A 20,091-nucleotide genomic window follows, 5' to 3' on the forward strand; every position below is an offset into this window, starting at 1 on the left:
ATTTGCTCTAGATCTCTGAAGCAGAACCGTCTGCAGCAATGATTTCCTGAAAAACTTGTGTCCTGTTTCATTGGGAGTGAAACTACCCAGCTCTGGATGTTTTGTCCTGCTGTGTCTTGCCTTCTTTATCTGTGGGATGCTTGTATTCTACATACGTGCCAAAATGGGAATGAATGAATGAATGAATACTGTGTGTGTTCAGATAGATGGAAATAAATTCTTCCCCAACCATTCTGACAATATTACTACAGATTTCATTGCTCAAATATAATAGCTAAAGGAACATTTTGTTGTTAAATGAAAGGGTTCCTGGATTATTCTTCCTAGTGCCTGGGACATTGCAATTGCTGCAGTAAGGAAAGGGATGTCCTTGTTTGATAGAATCAAGGGGGGTGTGTGTAAGAGAGGGGGAGAGTGGCCTGAAGTGTGACTGGAGCTAGGACTGGGCAAACTGATGGGAGGAGTTGTATCCTTCTGATGTTTCCTGACACTGTGTGAGTGTCTGGTATTGAACACCTCGTGCTCCATCTCATCCCTGCCCCACTGCTCAGGCTCTGCTCACCTTCTGCAGGTGCCCTAAGGAGCTCTTGGCTCTCCAGCTGCTCCAGGGTTTGCCAGTAGGAGCAGGGCAGTACAGAAGTTGTATTTCCTCCCTACTTTGGTGTGCTGAGAGTGTTTTTTAGAGCAGTCAGGTTCTTAGGCAGTTGTGCCTCATGTACCACCTTGTGTATGAGAGGTGCTGCCTGCCCATCACACTGGAATGGGACATGAATGTTGTATTTCTCAGCTAATCTCAGGTAAGATTAGGCAGATTTGTCTGTTGTTGTACTAAGTAAAAAACTAGGGACCTGTGTCTGTTCACTTAGTAAACTATTAAAATGAATGGGAGAGTTCTGCAATAAATTATGGTTCATGAAAAAGGTTTTAATTTATTTCATTTTTAAATTATTTTTAAAGAATGAGATGAGAAAATGTGATTAACTCCCGTTGAGCTCTGCAGCAATAACCTTTCACTGTTCTTAACTGTGCAAGACTTGCACTGGGGATTAAGCAGACTCTTAAGTTTGACAGCCCACAATGAAAGAATTAACAAGAAAATATCCCAGTGTTGAGTTTAGCCACAGGATGACACTGGCTTCTCACAGCTTTTTAAACTCAGTGCAGCTCTCTCCCTTTGGATCTTGGGTGTTGCTGACAGTGTATGCCCAGAAATGTGAACTGGGATGCTGCAGGAGTTAAATTTTCAAACCTTCTCATTGTTCTCTGATGTATAACTTTTTTTTTTTCCCCTTCACAGGAAATGACCTAGAGGCCTTACAAATACATTTGTGCATTTTTGTTCTGAGTCTGCAATTGAGGGCAAACGCAGTCTGGAAGCACCACTTGTTAAAGTTACAACGGAAACAACTACCTCAACAAACACGGAAAGGGGAGGAAGGCTTGCAATAACAAACACTCTAGTTTTTAATAGCTTATACTTGCAAAGTCTTCTGTAAACAGTCCAGATTTCTTTTTCCCCCTCCAATATTAAGAAGAGACACTACAAGTAAACTGAGTTGGCAGACTGGATCTGTCAAGACATTTGAAGATATTTGATCTGCTGACATAAGGATTTGCTTTTTCAAGGAAAGAGCCTCTGCACTGCTTTTATAATCGCTGTTGATCGGTGGTTTGCTCCACTTTTCCTGATACTACTAATGGGAGAATGGTATTAAGGTATTGCTTCTAAAACTATTACTTGCATTGACAAAATTAACTTTTGTAGATGCAACAGCAAGGGACAATGTTGCTCTCCTGAAGAACTCCTAGGCGATCACTTCTCTGCTCCAATTGGCTTTTCTGCCTGCGGAGGGGATACCACACAAGGGACAGAGCAGTGCTGAGACACTTGGGCTTGCTTTTTGAGTACAGTTTATAACTGCAGCGGGGCTGCACCCAACGTTGAAAACACGGAGTCAGCAGATGTGCTGCCGTTCCCACTGCTGATACAGATTATACAGACGCTTGCCTTTCTGAAATGCCTTTTGTGAAACCTATGTACACAGTCCTGCGCTGTTACTGTACATAGATACCCGAGGAAGGAATTTGACAAGTGATTGTTAATTGGAGAACTCTCTGGACAAGCACTCACTTATGTATTGCTGCAGTGCACAAGAAAGCAAAATGGACTACAAGCGGCGCTTCTTGCTTGGCGGGTCCAAGCAGAAGGTGCAGCAACACCAGCAGTACCAAATGCCCGAGCTGGGCAGGACCCTGAGCGCCCCGCTGGCGTCCCCCAGCACCCCCCTGGTGTCCCCAGCTGCTGCTGGCAGCTGCTCCCACCCCGCCTCCCACACCACTCCCATCGCTGACATCCAGCAGGGAATCTCCAAGTACCTGGATGCGCTCAACGTCTTCTGCCGAACGAGCACTTTCCTCACGGACCTTTTCAGCGGCGTGTTCAGGAACTCGCACTACTCCAAGGCAGCTATGCAACTGAAAGACGTGCAGGAACATGTCATGGAAGCGGCCAGTCGACTCACAGCAGCAATAAAACCAGAAATAGCAAAAATGCTGATGGAACTGAGTGCAGGAGCTGCGAACTTCAAAGATCAAAAAGAGTTCAGCCTACAAGACATTGAGGTAGGTTACCTTGGAGGATGTTGTTTGGCACATGAATTTGTATCATGCTTTCTTAACTGGATTTCTCTTCAAAATCCCTTCTACATCAAATGTTTCTCCACCTTGCTGTGTATTTGTGGGTAATGCTGGTTGGAAAAGAACTCTTCATTTCTTGCATACTGAGAAAGTACTAAGTAATTTGTGAGATCTGACCTCCACCTATGTTAAATTAGGTATTTAATAGGTATTTCTGTAGAAGAACCAACTAGACAGAGGTTTTAAACCATTTTCTAGTTTACGTTAGCTAATGTTTCTAAAAATGTTATGCCATCATATTCTGAATCAGCCTACACTTCCCTTGGAATGGGTAATACCAAGGAGAAACCTGAGCACATGGGAGTAGCACATTGTCATCAGTGTTTCAATAAAACTGCACATTCATTCACTAAAGAGTGATTTTATCACTCTTTAGAACATTTTTGTCTTTTTGAGCTGTTGTGAGAGGAAAATAACACACTGTGTGAGATATTAGTGCTGTAAAAATTTGTCACGACTTTGCTGCAATGTTCATATGCTGGCAGTGAGCACCCAAGGGTCAGGATTCAGAGAGGATCCCCAGCTTCCTGCTGTGCCTGCCTGGGAAGGTCTGGGTATTTCTCCTCCAGTAAATGTGTTGCCTAGCAGGCAGTGCCAAGTGATAGTCACAGATAAATCCCTGCAGTTTTAAGCAGCTCCTTGTGTTTTGACATATTTCTTCACTCAGCAGCAATCTGCAGAGTTATTCCTTCAGAACTATATCCTGAATGGAAAACCTACTTGAAGTTCTCTTGGTTTTGATTCAGGTTTCAGGTGGCTTTGTCAGAGTGACTGTTTGTGCCTGTCAGGCATTTTCTGCTTTCTCTAACTGCACCACTTCAGCTGGAGTCCTTAGGGAGGGTGCAGTTTGTCAGTCAGCTCTGCCTGCAGTTGTGTACTACAGTTCTCAGTGTTGTGTACTTGATATAGGATGAAGGAAGATGGCCTATATAGGTGCTATAAATGTCTTCTGTAGGCTGGTATTTTTAAAGACAATCCAATAACATCACTCTTCAAAGCTATAGCAATGTATATAAAAAAAGAGTGTGTTTATGTAATTAGTGGATCTTTATAATAGATGTGCTGAAAGACTTTCTGAATTAAAAAAACCAAAAACATAATGAAGCACTAGATGCCTTCTAGGGGTTTTTGTGGGCTTGGAAATGCTGTCCTTCCAAGAATTGGAGCCATCAGTAGAGCTGCTTTTGTCACATGGGCAGGCAGAGGTGCTGCTGGCTGTGCCCAGGGAGGGTTTGCTCAGCAGGGAGCTGAGGAGCAGAGCAGTGTTTGTGCCAGGTGGGTGCCATCCTGCCAGCCTAAAGGCACAGAAACTTCCTTAGCTCCCAGCTTTACCTGGCCAGGCCTAACCCCTGTTCTGGGCTCTGCCCTGCAGTGCTCCCTGGTGCGAGCAGAACAGCTGCTCCTGGGCCTTCCTGCTGCACCTCTTGGGCTGCCCCAGCACTTCTCATCACGCTTTTCTGCTGTCTTTTCTTAATTAAAACTGCATCTTGCACGTGGCTGTGAAAAAAGTCAATATGTGAGATTTATGGGCGCTTCTGTATAATGAGATCAGTGTTGTGCTTTGCTTTGGCTTAAGCAGCAGCAGAGTGTAGGGATTTGACAGTGACTCCTGTGGTTGTTCTGGGGGTCACTCAGGACTGTGGATGAGTGAATTCTGCAGCACAGGGGTTGGGTGGTTGTGCCCAGGGAGCAGCAGCTGCTCACTGTTGGAATGGACCTTGGCAGAGGCCAGTACAGGAATACATTTGTTTGTAGGTGATGTGAAAGCACAGGATACAAACATGCTGGGAGATCTTGGCCAATTTTGCAGTTGGGATGGAATTCAGAGGGGAAAGATGAATGTTGCAATATTTAAATGGACATTTTCAGCCTCAGGAGTGGAGCCCAGTGGGCAGCAGTTCTGGAGAGCAGACCTAGGGCTCGTGGGAGTCATGTGTTGGGGAAGAGTCAGTGTTGTGCAGTTGGAAATAATAAATCACTGCTGCTGCTGTTGTGCAAAGAGACATTTACCATGTATTTAACACACCCCTGACCTGCAAGAGCCGTGAACTGAACTCTTCACTGGTTATTATGGCCTTAAACACAGCAGTGCAGGTGCACAGCACTGCTGGAGAAACAGGGAGCCAAAGGAATGGAGCAAGAGTGGTCAGACATGCAGGAAATAGGACCTGGAGGACAAATTGAAAAGATGGTCTGTGCAGAAGAGGAGGCTGAGAAGGAAAATCACAATTACTCAGGTATGTGAGAAGCTGCCAGAACATGCCTGTTCTTCATGTCCATGTAAGGTGGAGCAAGGAACTTAAATTTCAGAGGGAAAGATGCACATTAGATGCTGTGGAAATCCTTTGTAATGTTAGTGGAGCACTGATGTGGATTTCTGCAAAGGGTAGGGAGCAGAGCTGACAGAACAGGTTAAACCTGCCTCTGGCAAAACTGACCTAGGTGAAGTTTCTCCTTGCTAGGGACAGAAGGGTGACCTGGTGAGATCCTCTCCCACTGTGCCTTTCTGGGATTTGAAAACTCAGCTGTTGATGCTGAAATTTCAATTTAAAAAGTGGTTTGCTTTTTTCCCCCTGGTGGATAGAGAAGTTAACATTTCATAAAACTGCCAGCAGGATTAAAAAATTCACAATGTAAGCAGAAAAACATCAAGGGCTTGTCTGACTTCATCAGAGTTTACTGAACAGGGAAGTGATGGGGGAAGAGTGGGAGGCAGTGGAATTATTCCCCTGGAAAATACCAGGAGAGGAGTACAGGTGTATCTGAATTTGCTTTGTCAGCTTCTCTGTGGGTGTCTGAGAGCTCACAGCTCTGAGAGAGAACTGGGAGGCGGTGAAAGCCCCGAGGGGGCAGCTCCTCAGCAGGAGCCTCAGCGAGGCTCTGGTGTGAGGGATGGAGTCACAGGAGCAGGGGAGGTGAGCTGGAATTCAGGGTGCACTGGGCACAACCCCAAATTCATGAGAAGGACCTGAGAATGAGGCTGTGTGTGAGCCCAGCTAAGGAAAATGTAGTTTTCCTAAACCTGGCTTAACACAGGCTGCAGTTTTTGGGAGGAATGAGAATTCCAAGCAGAGCAGTTTGGTTTTGGGAATCAGGCAGAGCTGTGGCTTTCCTCAGGTGCCCCAAGTCTTTATCTACTGCCCAGGGAGGGCAATATCAAGAGAACTAAAGTTTTGGTGAACAAAACTGACTTGAATTTGGACTGGAAACCCTGTGCACCCTGGACTATAGCACCGGGATAAAGGTTTTAATTTATTTATTTATTGTTACTTAGAACAAAGCTTGCTAGTTCAGAACTGTCTGCTAGGCTGTGTAAGAAGGTGACTTGTCTTGATCAAAGTGTGGTGGCAGATGGAGTTTCCCAAGGTTTCTTAATTTCAGAAATGCAAATGCTGGGTTTTATTTTCTTCTTTTTCTCTTCCCCTTTCAAACACCTTTGAATTCTTGGGTATTCTGTGCCTTGGGTGAGGAACAGCTTGGAAATCAGGGTAAATGAGAGGGTGTTTTCCATATCTGTTTGTCAGCTGGGGGAATGCAGTGAGTTTCTGCTTCTATTAATAAAAGCATTAAAGCAAATCCATAGGGAGGAGAAAAGCTGGTAAAAGTAAGTGTATTTCCCCATCTCTTGTGAAGTTTTGCAGAAGCCTCAGTACTGCAAAATATAAAGGATTACTTTTAGTTACACAGGGCTTGTGTATTCTCTTAGAAGTGGTAGTAATGAGGGGAATGTCCCCATTGCCTTCCTGTACAAAAGGGAAGCATGGATGGACACCAGGTATATTCTTGGCTGCTCTGTTTTGTGTTAAATGCAGACAATTTTTTGCTTTTATGTGTATAAAATAGCCTAAGATTTTTTGAACAAGAATCTTGTGAGACAAGAATGTCGGAGTAAATATTAAATGTAGGCTTTCCTTAGCAAACATTGTAAAGCCAAATTGAACCATTTTTAAAATTATTCTTTCCTGGGATTTTCAGGGATTGGCTCCAGACTCTTTTGTGTTGAGGAAGTGTTGGTAGCAAAAAAATATTTTGTCTTATATTTTAATTGCTGCTTTTTATTTTTAAAATGCTTCACAATTAATTGTTTTTCTGCTAATGATAGTGACCACTTCAGTAGCTGTCAAGATCAGATCATCATGAGTGGATTTTAGGGTCACTGCTGGGAGAAATGAGTCTGTTGGGCTTCCCAAGTCTTGCAGCTTCTGCTGGAAGCTGGTTCAGTCTGCAGGTGATTCCAGCCCATGGGCAGGACTGAGCCTTCCCTTGGAGGTGTTCTGTTCATGAGATCACTCTTTGGAACTGCTGGGTAGTAAAAATGAACCATATTCTGTAAAAATGAATAATATTCTGTAGTAATAATGAATAATATTCTGCCCCTTCTGATCGTGTACAGGAAGGTTGTTGGCTCATAGTGGGGCACACCAGTTCAGTGGCAGCCAGGCTGTGCTGCCAATGACATTTAGGGGAAACACTGAATAATTCTGCTGTGGTGTTTGGCTTTTTGAGCATTCTTGTTTAAGGAAATAGCCAAAAAAGGGGAAAAAAAGAAGAAAGTTTTACTGCATAAAGTGGCACTTGGAGAACTGCAAGCCAGTGTTTGTATCAAGTGTGGGGGACTGACACCTGCTATTTGCTGCTTTATTACTGGTAGTATTCTCTTGTAAGGAATCTGTTGTACAAGATTTTCTTGCCAAACAATTTGTATGGCATTTTATTGTTTGCAATAAAAGTGGCAATTTTGTGTGCACTTTGTCCAGTGCAATATTCCAAAGTTGACTGTGTGCCCCTGTTAGGAGAATCAAGTGGGACAGAGCAACATAACACCTCATCTCAGCTGGTGCTCCCGTTGGTAGGGAACCAAAAATCCCATTGCTTCCAGCTGCAGGAGGAGAGAGATTCCTGCAGGTAAGGCTCTGCTGGGACAAAAGCTGACCAAAGCTGTCCTGCCTGACTCAGGTCAGGGAAGCCAAGGTGGTGGAGCTGAGCCCTGTGGGACAAAAAGTTTGGAAGCTGAAGACCTCATGATGCAATAGAAATGAATGTAAGAAAGGAAGGGAAGATCACCACTCCAAGGAAATCTCAGTGCTTGACACCTGAGGTGATTCCAGTTCAGCTTGGTTTCCTGCACAGTTTGGAGGGTTTGTTCTGCTCTGAAGGAGGACAGTCACACACTCCTGCATGGGAAGGTGGGGCAAATAAACCTGAAGAAGCCCTGGTGGTGTCTGTAGCTGTGGAAAGCTGCATCCATGTGCTGATGCTGGTTAGGGTGTGCAGAGGTTCCCTGTCTGCTCTCACAGGGGTCACTGCCCAGCCCTGGTGGGGCAGGGTGGATAAGGCAAAGCTGGGGCTCTTTGGCAGAAAATCCAACCAAGTGAGCTCTTTAAAGCTTTAAAATGAATTTGGCATCTACCATCCATCCAAAGGGAACGTTTAACAGTGCAAAACTCCTCCACAGCTTTGATGGTGATGCAGTTTAAACCATCCTTACCCATTCTGGAAGAAGGCTGAAATGGATTTTTTTCAAACAAAACTCCTCCACCACTTTGGTAGTGAAGCAGTTTAAACCATCCTTGTCCATTCTGGAGGAAGGCTGAAATGGATTTTTTTCAAACAAAATAACAGTTCAGTAAAGCAGATGTTACTAGTTATCTTCACTGTTTAACATTGAAAGTTATAAGTAGGAATGTTGTGTGCTGCCCCTTAAAACCTAAATAATTTGTTTATTTTGAGCATTATTCCCAGGCTGGGGAAGCTTCAACCTTTGTACCTTAAATATTCTTTGAAATTTAATCAGCTTGAAATTCCTGATGAGTGCTAGTTTCATCTTCCCCTGAGAACTGCATTCTTCCTACACAGAAATAATTCAGATCACCAGTTGCCTCTTCCTGCACTTTTCTTATAAATCTTTCTAATCTCATACCCAGGAAAGTTGGAGTTTTCTTTATTTTATCATTTGCTCATTGTTTTTTTTAATAAGGCAAGCTCCACTTTCAGAGGTTAGTCAAAGTACCAAAAATGTTTAATTTTCTGCCTTGTACAAAGAAGGGAAGTGATTGAACCAGAATGGAATGTCAAAAGGAGTCTGGATGCAGTGGAAACAAGCATTGCCACCACTGGTTCTGCTGAAGGAGATAATAAATGCATGTAACTGGTGCTGTGACTGGAGAGTCCTGCCAGGAAAACACATTGGGTCTGAACAGTTTTATTCCAGAAGAATGTAGTTGAAAATAAGGCAGATGATTTAATGGCTCCAAGGCACGATGGCTTTGTACATTATCTGTGCATTTTATGAATTATTCCTAAAATGGAATTCAAGTGGAGTCTTTTTTTTTAATAAATCAAAGTCAAATAACACATTTTAAAGGCTTTGTGTGATAAACTGCATAAAAGAAACACTTTGAATAGCTTTGAAAAGTAAAAATAACTTTGAAGAGTTATTTTTAGTAAAAATAAAAGTAAAATTTAGTAAAAATAAAAGTAAAAATAACACTTTGAAAAGTAAAAATCATTTTTACAGTGCTGTGGAGAATCCTCCTTTCTCTGCAGCTCCCTAGTTCTATGCTTGTCAGCTTTTCCTTGCCCAGGGAGCATGGCCTGGGGCAGATGGAGCAGTTCCTGCTGGAGCCCTGGCTCTGCAGGGTGTCCCCTGGGTGTCCCCTGGGTGTCCCCTGGGTGTCCCCTGGGTGTCCCCTGGGCGTCCCTGGGTGTCCCCTGGGTGTCCCCTGGGTGTCCCTGGGTGTCCCTGGGTGCTGGCACTGCTGTTCTTGCCCCAAGTCCTGTGCTGGTGGTGCCCGAGGTGGCCGAGTGACCCTGGGCACAGGCACGGGGATGGGGGTGGCACCTTCTGCTCCCTGCCCTGCCCTCCTGGGAGCGTGGCAGTGACACTGCAGTGTCCCACAGACAGTTCTGTCACTCTGTGCCTCTTGGACATTTCACCTCTGGGCACCCTCTGTGGGTTATGGGGCCAAGGGCTGCTGCTGCCCCTGCCTGCCCTTCACCACTCTGCCTGGGGGCTGAGCTGCTGGGCAGCTCCTACATTTTGTGTTAACATTTTAAAATGATTCTTGTTTTGTTGTTGCTGTTTTGGGTTTTTATCAGAAATTCAGCCAGGCCTTTGTGCAGGTGGATTTTGGTGTTGACTTGGTCCTTGTGATAATATGCTATTCCCATTTTTGTGCTGATTTTGCCAAGGAACTGAGCAAGCTTTTCATTCCTCAAGTAGTCAGAACTTGAGTACAGAACTAAAAATGACTCAGAATTATTCTGGTGTCCTCTTCGTTCATAGAAACTAATGCTCACTTATTATTTTAAGTAAATGGTTAAATATCATACCTTTCTTATGATCTAAAATATTATTTTAATTTTAAAAATCAGGGTTAACATAGTTCCTTACCCCAAACACCAAACAGAAAGGAAGAAGGGAAACTTCCCTGAGCTCTTCTGTGTGCTTGAAGCAGTTTGTTTGTCTCCCACAGGTACTTGGGCGGTGTTTCTTGACAGTGATGCAGGTCCACTTCCAGTTCCTGTCCCAGGCTCTGCAGAAAGTCCAGCCAGTGGCTCACTCCTGCTTTGCTGAAGCTGTAGCTCAGGAGAGGAAGAACATTAGTGGCACTGGAGCCTCAAATATCAGCCCCACAAATGAGCTGGAAGATGCAATAAGATCCTGGAGAGGAGCAGCAGAGGTATGGAGGGCTTGCTGTAAGCACAGTGCATTTAGTGAAACCTAAAGTCAGCCTGGGTGTCCTAACAAAGGAAAAAATACCTGATTTTAAAGACATGCTGCCTTTGGAGGGGGAACGTGGCACAGTTGGTTTCAGACACTAAAACTCATTTTACTCATGTGATCACTGCACTGTCTTTGCCCTGTGTAAAGTTTTCTTTGTGACAGGGTTGTACACAAGGAGCACACACACAGTGCAAGCAGATTTTTGTTATTATCAAATAGGGCAGACAGAGGGAATGAAAAATAAAAACCTCAACAAGTCTTTGTGAAAACAGAGCAAAATCTTGATGAAAAATAATGTAGATAATGTCTTATTTCTCTCAATGTTTGAGCCCAAATTCTATTCTATACTTTAAAATCTTCGTGGTAATTTTTAACACTTCTGTCTTCATGCTGTTAATCTTGATGTTGCTTGATCCATCCATTGTTGGGATGTGACCCATGCTACTTAAATGTGCCACTCTCTGGACTTGTGCTTTCACAAACACCTGTCCTCTGTGGAATCCTTACTTTGCCAGCCCAAACCAGTGCTTTTTATAAAGACATCCAGTTTTATGAGGTTTTCTGCTGTCCCTGGCACTGTTAAAGCCTGGAGACTGATAGACAGAATGGACTCAGACACAGAGTGTGTGTTTTCCCTAAATCCAGATGACTTGGAGCATGTGCTTGTGCAGTCTCATTTGGCCCACATGGTTTGTTACTCATCCTGAGCAGAAATCTTGTCAAGGTCTCCATTTATCACTAACATCTGCAAGGTACAGGAAAGCAAATAAATTACATGGATGCAGAGGGATTATTTGTGATTTTTACTGCAGCATAAATTTATTTCACTGGATAAAATAGGGATTTGGGAGTGCTTTAGGTATATTGCAGATAATTGTAACAGGTCTAATCCTGGTATAGCTGTACTTCTTTGGCATAAAAGTAATTAATTTTATGTGTAATATACTTAGCTTCTTAAAACTACTGCAGTTTCTAGAAATGCCCTGCAATTGCTATCAAATTCATTTAAACTGTGGTTAAAATTAAACTTGGCTTCACAGAATCAAGGGCCTTAGCTTTATTTTTTACCTTTGGAGCATCCCACTTCACCTATTTCTGTTTTGCAGAAATACAAAACCTGTATTTCAAAATAGTTTTGTACTAATCAAATCCTGTATTAAACATACATGGGGAGGAGAGAGATGAAATACAGATTCTCCATAGTTCCAAAATAACAATAGAAGAAACTTCTCAATTTTTGATTGACTGAAATGACTGATTTGGAGTATTTGTGTAGGGTATCAGGATAGCATAAGAAAAATATGTGGTGTCTAAATAAATAAAATATCTCTCTCATAATTAGATAGACTAATATAAATAATTTTGATAGAAGGGGGATGTGAAATACTGAAATCTTTGCCAATTTTTTCCTTTGGAGTGGAAGGCAATCCACTGTTTTCCTATAAAATCAGCCTCTCTAGCAGGAGAACACTGCTGCTCCAGAGTGAAGTTCAAGGTGATACTTTGTCAGTAGTTCAAAACTGGTTTTGCTCCTTCAGGTTTACTTTGGGAAATGCAGTAATTCTGTCTGTCCATTGGCTGTGGTACCAGAAGCCCCCAGTTTGGACATCCTGCTTTACAGCGAGACTGGAAAATAACCCACATCTATTTGCTTTACCCTGCTCAATGATGTAGGATTTTACAGCTAAAAGTAGATATTTGGCTTATTTCTTCTTTTTAAAATTGATACTACACAAAGCTATTTTCTTGCTGTGCTAAGTGGATTTTAGCATTGTGTGGCACTTCTCAAATTGCACCACAGTAATCACCTATAACTTTATGAAATGTGTCATCCTGTGAACACAGGAGTGCTTGTACACATGCTGTAACATATTTTCTGTTTGTGTTGGAGTTACAAGTCTGTCCTCAGGGAAGCACAGCCATGGTGTGGGCTGTGGAACAGGATCCTGGTCCTGACAGGGAGCTGAAATAGGAACAGAAACAATGCAGAGCCCAAGTGCTTGCAGCACCCCTGTGCTGTACAGGTTACATCAGTTCTGCTTCCACAGTGGCAGTAGGAGTTGAGTAAGTTATAATCAAGTCTCCTCCAGGTCCTTTCCCCCAGGTGCTGCTTCTCATCTCCTGTAGAAGATTTTAAAGTCTGTGGGCTTTTTTGTTCTTTTTTGAAATGTAATTAAGCCTGACCTGGTTTAATGCTGACCCTCCTCACCCTGGGTTTTTATTTTGCATTGCAGGCCACATCTCGACTGCGAGAAAGAGGCTGTGATGGATGCTTGGCAGGAATTGAAGTTCAGCAGCTTTTCTGCTCACAGACTGTGGCCATCCCTGAACATCAGCTCAAAGAGCTAAACATGAAAATTGACAGTGCTTTGCAGGTGGTTTTTCAAGTCTGCTGCTTTCATGTGCATGTAGTGCAGTCGGTGGGTCAAGGAGTGCAATAGGGGAGGAGTGTGCTCCTGCAGAATTGTGTACCACAGGCAGCTCAGAGGTGTTTGGGAACTGCAGCTTTGGAGTCTGGCATGATAAATGTGTGTATGCCATAGAACTGAGTGGGGTGAATCCTTGTCCCAGTCCCTGGCTGTGCCCAGACACTGACTGTGTGCTTCCTTCCTTGCTGACACACCTCTGCTATCTCAACTTTCTGTTTCATGGCAGGCTTACAAGGTGGCTCTGGAGAGCTTGGGTCACTGTGAATATGCAATGAAGGCTGGCTTCCACTTGAACCCAAAAGCAATTGAAGCAAGTCTGCAGGTAGGATCTGCTAAACCTGCTCTCTTTCATCCCTCCTCACCTTGGAAAATACACAAACATTTGGGTCTGTGTTAGGATTTTCTGCTGTGTTCATTTCTTCTGTTGGATCTGTTCTGCCCTGCAGGGCTGTTGCAGTGAAGCTGAAGCTCAGCAAACAGGAAGGAGACAAACTCCACCTCAGCCCATTCAGTGTGAGCTGCCCACTGTCCCTGTCCAGATTGGATCCCATTTTCTGAAAGGAATCTCCTTCAATGAGTCTGCAGCAGAAAACCTGAAGCTGAAAACGGTAATAACTCCTAATTAACCACACAAATAAAGAGTAGAATTCATTAAAATGTAGAGAACAACAGTAATAGAAGTTCCATGCCAAACCTGTGTTTAAGAGAGCTTTTTTTCCAGCCTGGCTTCCTGTGGAAACAGGATGTTGATAACATTGTAGGGCTACACCTGTTTGTGATAACATTTTGACCACCTGAGCAATTTTGGTCAAATATGAGAGAAGCACAGGCATAACAGACATAGAGATCTAGGATGCAATGAAGCTTCTTGGAACTTTTTGAAAAGAGACATGTTAGCTATGAAGAAATGCAGAGGAAAATGAGCCCTTACAGAGTCCCCAGCCAGTGATGCATATCAGAGCCTTCATCTTCTTAGGTGCACAAGTCAGCCAGCCTGGCACTAAGCGAGGTACTTGAAAAAAATACTTTGTAACAGAACTCCTTTTGATGTCATCCTACAAACTGGAATCCATTTTTAAAAAAGATTTTTAAATTATGGAGAAGTTAATTGTATTTTCAGTATAAACAAATGGAAATTGTGTCCATTCAGAAGTAATTTGGGCAATTTGAATCAGCACTTTGACTTTTTTTTAGATAAACCCAGTTCCTTGCTTCTGAAAAGTTATATTAAGAAATTCTCTAATAAGAAATAATCTAATAAGAAATAATTAGTGCTCAAAATGGTGCTTTTCTGTTGTCTTTGCAGTGCTTTTTGTAGTTTTGATTAAACTGGTTTGCAGGAATATAAGCAGAAATACTGTTTATGATTTTGGAGCAGTGTTGTGTTCCAAAGAGCAGAGACAATCTTCCACATTTCTGTTCTGCAATGGAACTCCCCCAGTTATATAAGACTGCCGAGAGGTTGCAGACATTATAGCAGTTTGACAAGCATGTAGAACAATGAGAAATCCATCTGGAAGCCTCGCTGGTGCCATGTGTGGATGGTGTGCTGGCTAGGACAGAGTGTTTATTCTTGTTGCAGCACACAATGCTGCAGTTGATCAAGGAAGCTGGATGCCACAATGGACTCACCCCCCGGGACGACTCCCCCGTGACTGAAGTGCTGAACCAGGTCTGCCCTTCCACGTGGAGAGGAGCCTGCAAAACTGCTGTGCAGCTCTTGTTTGGCCAGGCTGGACTGGTAGGTGATGCCAGTGCTCTCAGGAAAACAGAGGTTGTGTAAACACCCTGAGGGGAAGCGAGGTGTTTGGGAGTTTAGGAATTAATTTGCAGTGTCTTGCTCTGTGCTGTTCTGTTTTTAGTGCTGCACTTAACTTGATTTCTGAGCAAAGTGTGTCCCTGCAAAATGGGGCTCTCTAGGTGGTGTCCCTGTTTGACAGGAACAGAAGAATGCACAAAGTGCTTCCTGGTCTCCATTTCAAGAGAGAACACAAGAAATGAAACTTCTGCTTCATAGACAAATAGAAATGCTTTCAAATCTATAGATGACCACGTTAAAAAAAAACTAAACAGACCCAAAGACACGTCTACCCCCTCTCAATTTGGCTTCAAAACTTTCCATTTTTTCATTTCCTCTCTGCTTTGACTGGAAGCTGAGTTTCCTGGCCAGCATAAACCAGCAGGTCTCTGCCCCAGGTAATGCTACCTGACATCTCCAACAGAGGACAGGAGAGTTAAGTCCCTGCTGTGTTCTTGAGGGGAAGAAAACCAGTGGAATTTACAGTATCTAAGCAGCTGATGAAAATAGGTGCTTGGAACATACTCTGATAAGAAAATGCATTTGTGCTCCCATGACTAATGACTGCAGTCTCTGCACTTGGTGAAGTGTTGGTGCATGACTTGTAGGATTTTTGGACTACTGTGAGAGGAAAAGGCTGCAACTTCAACACAGGAAGGAAATGCAAGGACAAAGGCAAACTGTAGCCTGTGATAGTTTTGTCAAGTATTCTTTGAATTGTCTTTAACCTACAGTGAGTTAATGCTTCTTGCTGGTTCATTGCTGGTTCCTTGTTCAAGGTGATGGGGGACCATGAGGGCTTTGTCATTAATTTGTGATTAAAGGACCCAAATAGCTGCATGTTTTTAAGTCTGTTTTTGAGACAAATCACACAGCTGGTTAGGTGACCTAGACCTTCCATCCTAGCAAATTAAACCATGTGCCTTTAGCACTGTTAAAAGGTTATCCAGTAATGTTGAATGATCAATTGGAAGTTATGAATTTGCTAGATATTTCTACTTTAGCATCCCTTTGATACTAGATATCAGATGGTCCCTTAGTAGTAAATACCTGTGAGAGAAGTAGGTTGAAATTGTTCTGGAATTCATCAAACTGTTCATGTAATGGTGGTACATAATTGATAAAATCAAAGGTGCAGACCCTCAGTGTCAGGCCAGCAGTGCCCCTGCTGTCAGTCCTTCCTTCACTGAGACACAGGGGCTGAAGGCAGGAGAGGGCTGAGAAGTTTTACAGGAGCCATTAGAAGCGGTGTTTTTGCAGGGACAGAGAAACTGTGGAATAACAAGATTTATCAAATTTCTACTTAGATGTTTTGAAAGAAAATGTGTATTAAATACTAATAAATAGAAGGAGGACTGGAAAAAGGATAGGGTTAAATGGGATTGTGCCTTCAGCTGCCACAGTTGGGGGTGGGAGGCTGGGATCAGCAGTGAGGTAGAGGAAATGAGGCCAAGGAGGAAGGAGATTCTCAGCAGCCCTTGGGAGTGCTGTGTGTGAGCAGCTGTGGCTCCTGAGTGTCTGGAGGAGCAGAGCCTGGGAGGATGCTGCACCTTCCACCATTTCCTTTCCAGGGGGTTTCAGTGCTGTGCACACCCAAGTCCTGCCCGGGGGGGGTTTCAGGAGTGGCACATTTGGACTCAGGAATTTGGAAATCTGGTGTCCCTCAGTCTAGACAGAACGAGTTAGACCTGCTGCTAATTGGAGCACTGACATTCTTCAGGTTTGTCATCACTTTTGGAGAGTGTCACCATAAAACTTGCTTACACATTCTCCCAAATGGCAGTGCTGAGCTGTGGAGTTTCACTTGTGTTGAATCCTGAATGTCTCCAGAGATTTTTGCATGAACATCAGGTTCTGAAAGTAGCAGGCTTCTCTCTTCAAAGACACATAATGAGCTGTGCACATGCCAGAGGACCTGCAAGCCTGCTCTCCTTCATTCTCACTTGGATTTGTTACGGTTCAGAAGGGGATGAGGGTTGAGGTTTTTCTGTATAAACTATGTGCCATCTTTTTTTTACAACATCCAGTTCTGCTTGTGTGTAGCTTCATGCAGTGACAAGAAATTGTACTTTGGGTCTTTAAAGAGTTCTTTGGGTGGAAGGGAGAGAGGAAGCACCTGTAAAACAAGAACAATGGATGTCTGAGGTACAGGAAGCTGTTCTCTAAGCACCACCAGGCAGGGAGGGAAGATGTGTTTATTTGAAGTTTATTTTGTGAAGAAGGCAGATAAATGAGTCGTGGCACAGTATTATGTAGGCTTTGGTGTGCTGCTTTCAGATCCTGGGCTCTGCATTCATTCAGAATTCTGTGCATCTGTATCTTAAATGCCCAGTTGGAGAAAACATTACTTGGCAGCCTCACTGCTTTTAACCTATCTTGTGCCCTTGTGCCTTTTAAGAAGTGACTCATTAAGTGTGGAAAGCACAATGAGTTGTGACTTAGTTTGCTTGGTTATTTTGGGCTGTAGTTTTTTAACATCAATAATTTGAAGTGCTGATTTTCAGTTCCTACCTTAGCATGTATATAATAAGAATTGCATTTTGAGATTGGGGTCAGCTGATGAAATCTGCATGTTTGAATAAAAATCATGTACATTCAAATAGCTGAATTCAGAGGATGAGCAGAAATAAAACTTCCAATTGGCCTCATGCAAAGAGGTTAACAGATAATTTTTTTTTTTTGTGCTGGTAGACATAGCAAACAGCAACATGCATTGCAGGAGCACTAAATCCCCTGGCAAAGTTTAAATCCCAGATGTCCTGACTCTGACAGATGTTGAGAAATGTGAAGTTTTTGCAGAGGGAAGAAACAAAGCTTTGTCCTGGGGGAGGAGCACCCCAACAAAGCCTGGACCATGAGCACCAACCATGCACCACAGCCAGAACCTGACACAGGCCTGCACAAATCAGAGTTTTACCTGACCTCAGGTCTGAGGTGCAGACTGTATTTTTCTTGGGAGTTGAGAACAATCACTCCTGAGTTCATTTCTCCTTACCACAGTTATGAGGAGTGAGTGATCTGTTAACAGTTATTAACTGTTATCACAGTTATAAATTACCCTGCAATAGGGCTGAATTGCAGATTACCAAATTAAATAAAATTAAAATATACAAACGCCAAGAAAAGACTACTGGAATTGTCCTGTTACAAAATAAGAGGTATTTTAAGGGGTGGATGATGGTGTGGCATTTTGTCACCATGCTTAGGCATGTTTAAAATGGAATAAACCTGGGCAAAGGCTTAGAGTCAACTGAAGGAAAAGGCCTTATATGAAAATATTTGAAAGCTGGGAAATAATTATATTCAAGTGTGATTTGATGGTTTTGTTAAAGTGAGAGAGAAGAAACCCAGCATTTTGTTTCACATTTTTTCATACCCAGTAACAGACACCCAGTTAGAAGCAGGCCCAGTGTAGGTTAGGTGATGGCAGCAAAGTCAGTAATGTCCCTTGAGGCCGAGTTATACCAGGGGACTCTTTGCATTTCCAGGAGAAATGGTACAGCTGATCTGCTGTACCAGTCACTGAAGCAACAACTGCTGACTGCTGCCAAAAAGCTGCTGTTTCAGCATGACCAAAATAGGAAATTATGGAAATGATCAAAAAGGCCAACCCACACAGCCTGGACAACAACAGAAAGCATGAACCAAATATGGAACTTACTATCACTGAATTAAAGGCTAAGTGCAGCTGAAGGGAATCCATTCCTTTTCCATTGCCTAAAAAGAAAGGTTCACGACACAGGGTTGGTCTTCAAGACTTTCCTCTTCATGTGTCTTCATGACATCTTACAGGTGGCTCAGAGTCCAACAAACTGAACAGTCACTTTTCTTCTCTTTATTTAATCAGGAATTAATAATGGTAACAGTTTCATTAGGTAGAATAGAAAAATGTTGGTGTGGAATTTTATAACCTCAAAAGGGGAAGTTGTGTTAGGAATTTTGAAGGGCTTCTGGCTGGATATTACTTGTCCATATCATACCATGCACTACAGTGAAATTATTTAAAACATTTTGCTGAGTACGTGTTTGGAAGCTCCTGAAGTCGTAACTGTGCTGAACTTCTCAAAAATACTGAGAACTGAGGGCTACCAGCAGGGAGGTGGAGCAGCTGGTAACAACATAGTGATGCATTACTACAGGATGGAACTGAGAAGAACTAAGTCCTTGAAATACGAGTTTCTGTAGTAAACTGATTTTATATTAAAATAGAAGTAAATTTACAATGATTCCATGAGTTTCATGGGGGTTTTTTTGTACCTGTAGGTAGGGGAGGGGAGATTATTAGCATTTACAGGGGTAATAAAATAACTAATTCTTAAATTGTTTTCCCTTTTATTTTATTTGCTAGGTGGTTGTGGACACGGCACAGATTGAAAATAAAGAAGCCTATGCTCCTCAGATAAGTTTAGAAGGATCAAGAATTGTGGTGCAAGTTCCATCAACGTGGTAAATAAAAATCCTGTATTGCAGATTGTGACTGGGGAAAATTGTTACAAATAGAAGAGAGAACGTGCACAATTATGGCACAGCTTCCTTAAGTTCCTGTGTCTGGACTGTTGAACACCTCCATTCCTGACAGGCTCCTCTGTAGGAGGCAAGGCAAGAGGGGCAGTGCTGGGGCACTGAGACTTGTAGGAAATGTAAAAGCTTGATGATAAAACAGAAGGTTTCCAAAACAACAATCTACTAGCCACTTGTGTTATGCTCCACCCTGGCAGGTCCCAGCTGGAGCTCAGGAAGGCCAAGAATTGGCTGAGTTCATGTGAGAGCCTTTGCTCTTTCTTCACTGGGCTGTTCTTTGGGTGCTGGTGTGAGCCATGGACCTCAGGGCTCCAGGAGATGCTGTCCCTGCCAGTTCAGGTGTCTGCCTAGTAAAGAATGGTTGATTGCAGCTTGGGAGGATTTCTCCCGTTCAGAGCAGTGGGAGCAGGAGGCAATGGCAGCTCTTGTCTCTGTCTGGGAAGGAGGCACTGTTAGGAGTTTCAGTGCAACACATTTGATTCACTGGACTCCTTACAGAGGCTGCCTGTTCCTAATGGTGCTGCTGGCACGGCCGGGGGAGGAGAGCCCGGTGCTGTGTCCCAGGGCAGGAGAGGAAGCAAAGGAAGGAATGTATGTATGCATTTATGGTGTATGTCCTGGTGCTGTTGGCAGGGAAAGGAAGGAAGGAGTGTCCCCGTGCTGTGTCCCCGGGGAAGGGAGGAAAGGAAGGAATGTATGTATCCATGCATGTATGGTGTATGACCTGGTGCTGTATCCCGGGGAAAGGAAGGAAGGAGTGTCCCGGGGGAGGGGAGGGGAAGAAGGAAGGAGAGTGTCTGTGAGTGTGTGTGTGTGTCTGTGAGTGTGTGTGTCTGTCCGTCTGTCTGTCCGTGTCCCGGAGCTCCGGGATGTCCCCGCTGCCCGTGGCTCCCCCCCCGGGGCGCGGCCTCCCCCCGCGG

General features: G+C 43.5%; 1 protein-coding gene across 1 annotated transcript in view; it reads left to right on the forward strand.

Annotated features, from left to right (window-relative positions):
• The first annotated feature begins 1,286 nt into the window (after positions 1-1,286).
• The window catches only part of KIAA0355 (KIAA0355 ortholog), a 31,357-nt gene continuing 12,552 nt past the window's right edge, over positions 1,287-20,091 (forward strand). Inside the window, exons 1-7 of the mRNA XM_005428464.3 lie at positions 1,287-2,622; positions 10,173-10,379; positions 12,658-12,798; positions 13,079-13,174; positions 13,299-13,460; positions 14,435-14,593; positions 18,999-19,096. Of these exons, the coding sequence (XP_005428521.1) occupies positions 2,134-2,622; positions 10,173-10,379; positions 12,658-12,798; positions 13,079-13,174; positions 13,299-13,460; positions 14,435-14,593; positions 18,999-19,096 (1,352 nt within the window). The 5' untranslated portion in view covers positions 1,287-2,133. The remainder of the gene's footprint in view (positions 2,623-10,172; positions 10,380-12,657; positions 12,799-13,078; positions 13,175-13,298; positions 13,461-14,434; positions 14,594-18,998; positions 19,097-20,091) is intronic.

This window comes from Geospiza fortis, unplaced genomic scaffold (genome assembly GCF_000277835.1).
Source record: "Geospiza fortis unplaced genomic scaffold, GeoFor_1.0 scaffold383, whole genome shotgun sequence".
Lineage (NCBI taxonomy): Eukaryota > Metazoa > Chordata > Aves > Passeriformes > Thraupidae > Geospiza > Geospiza fortis.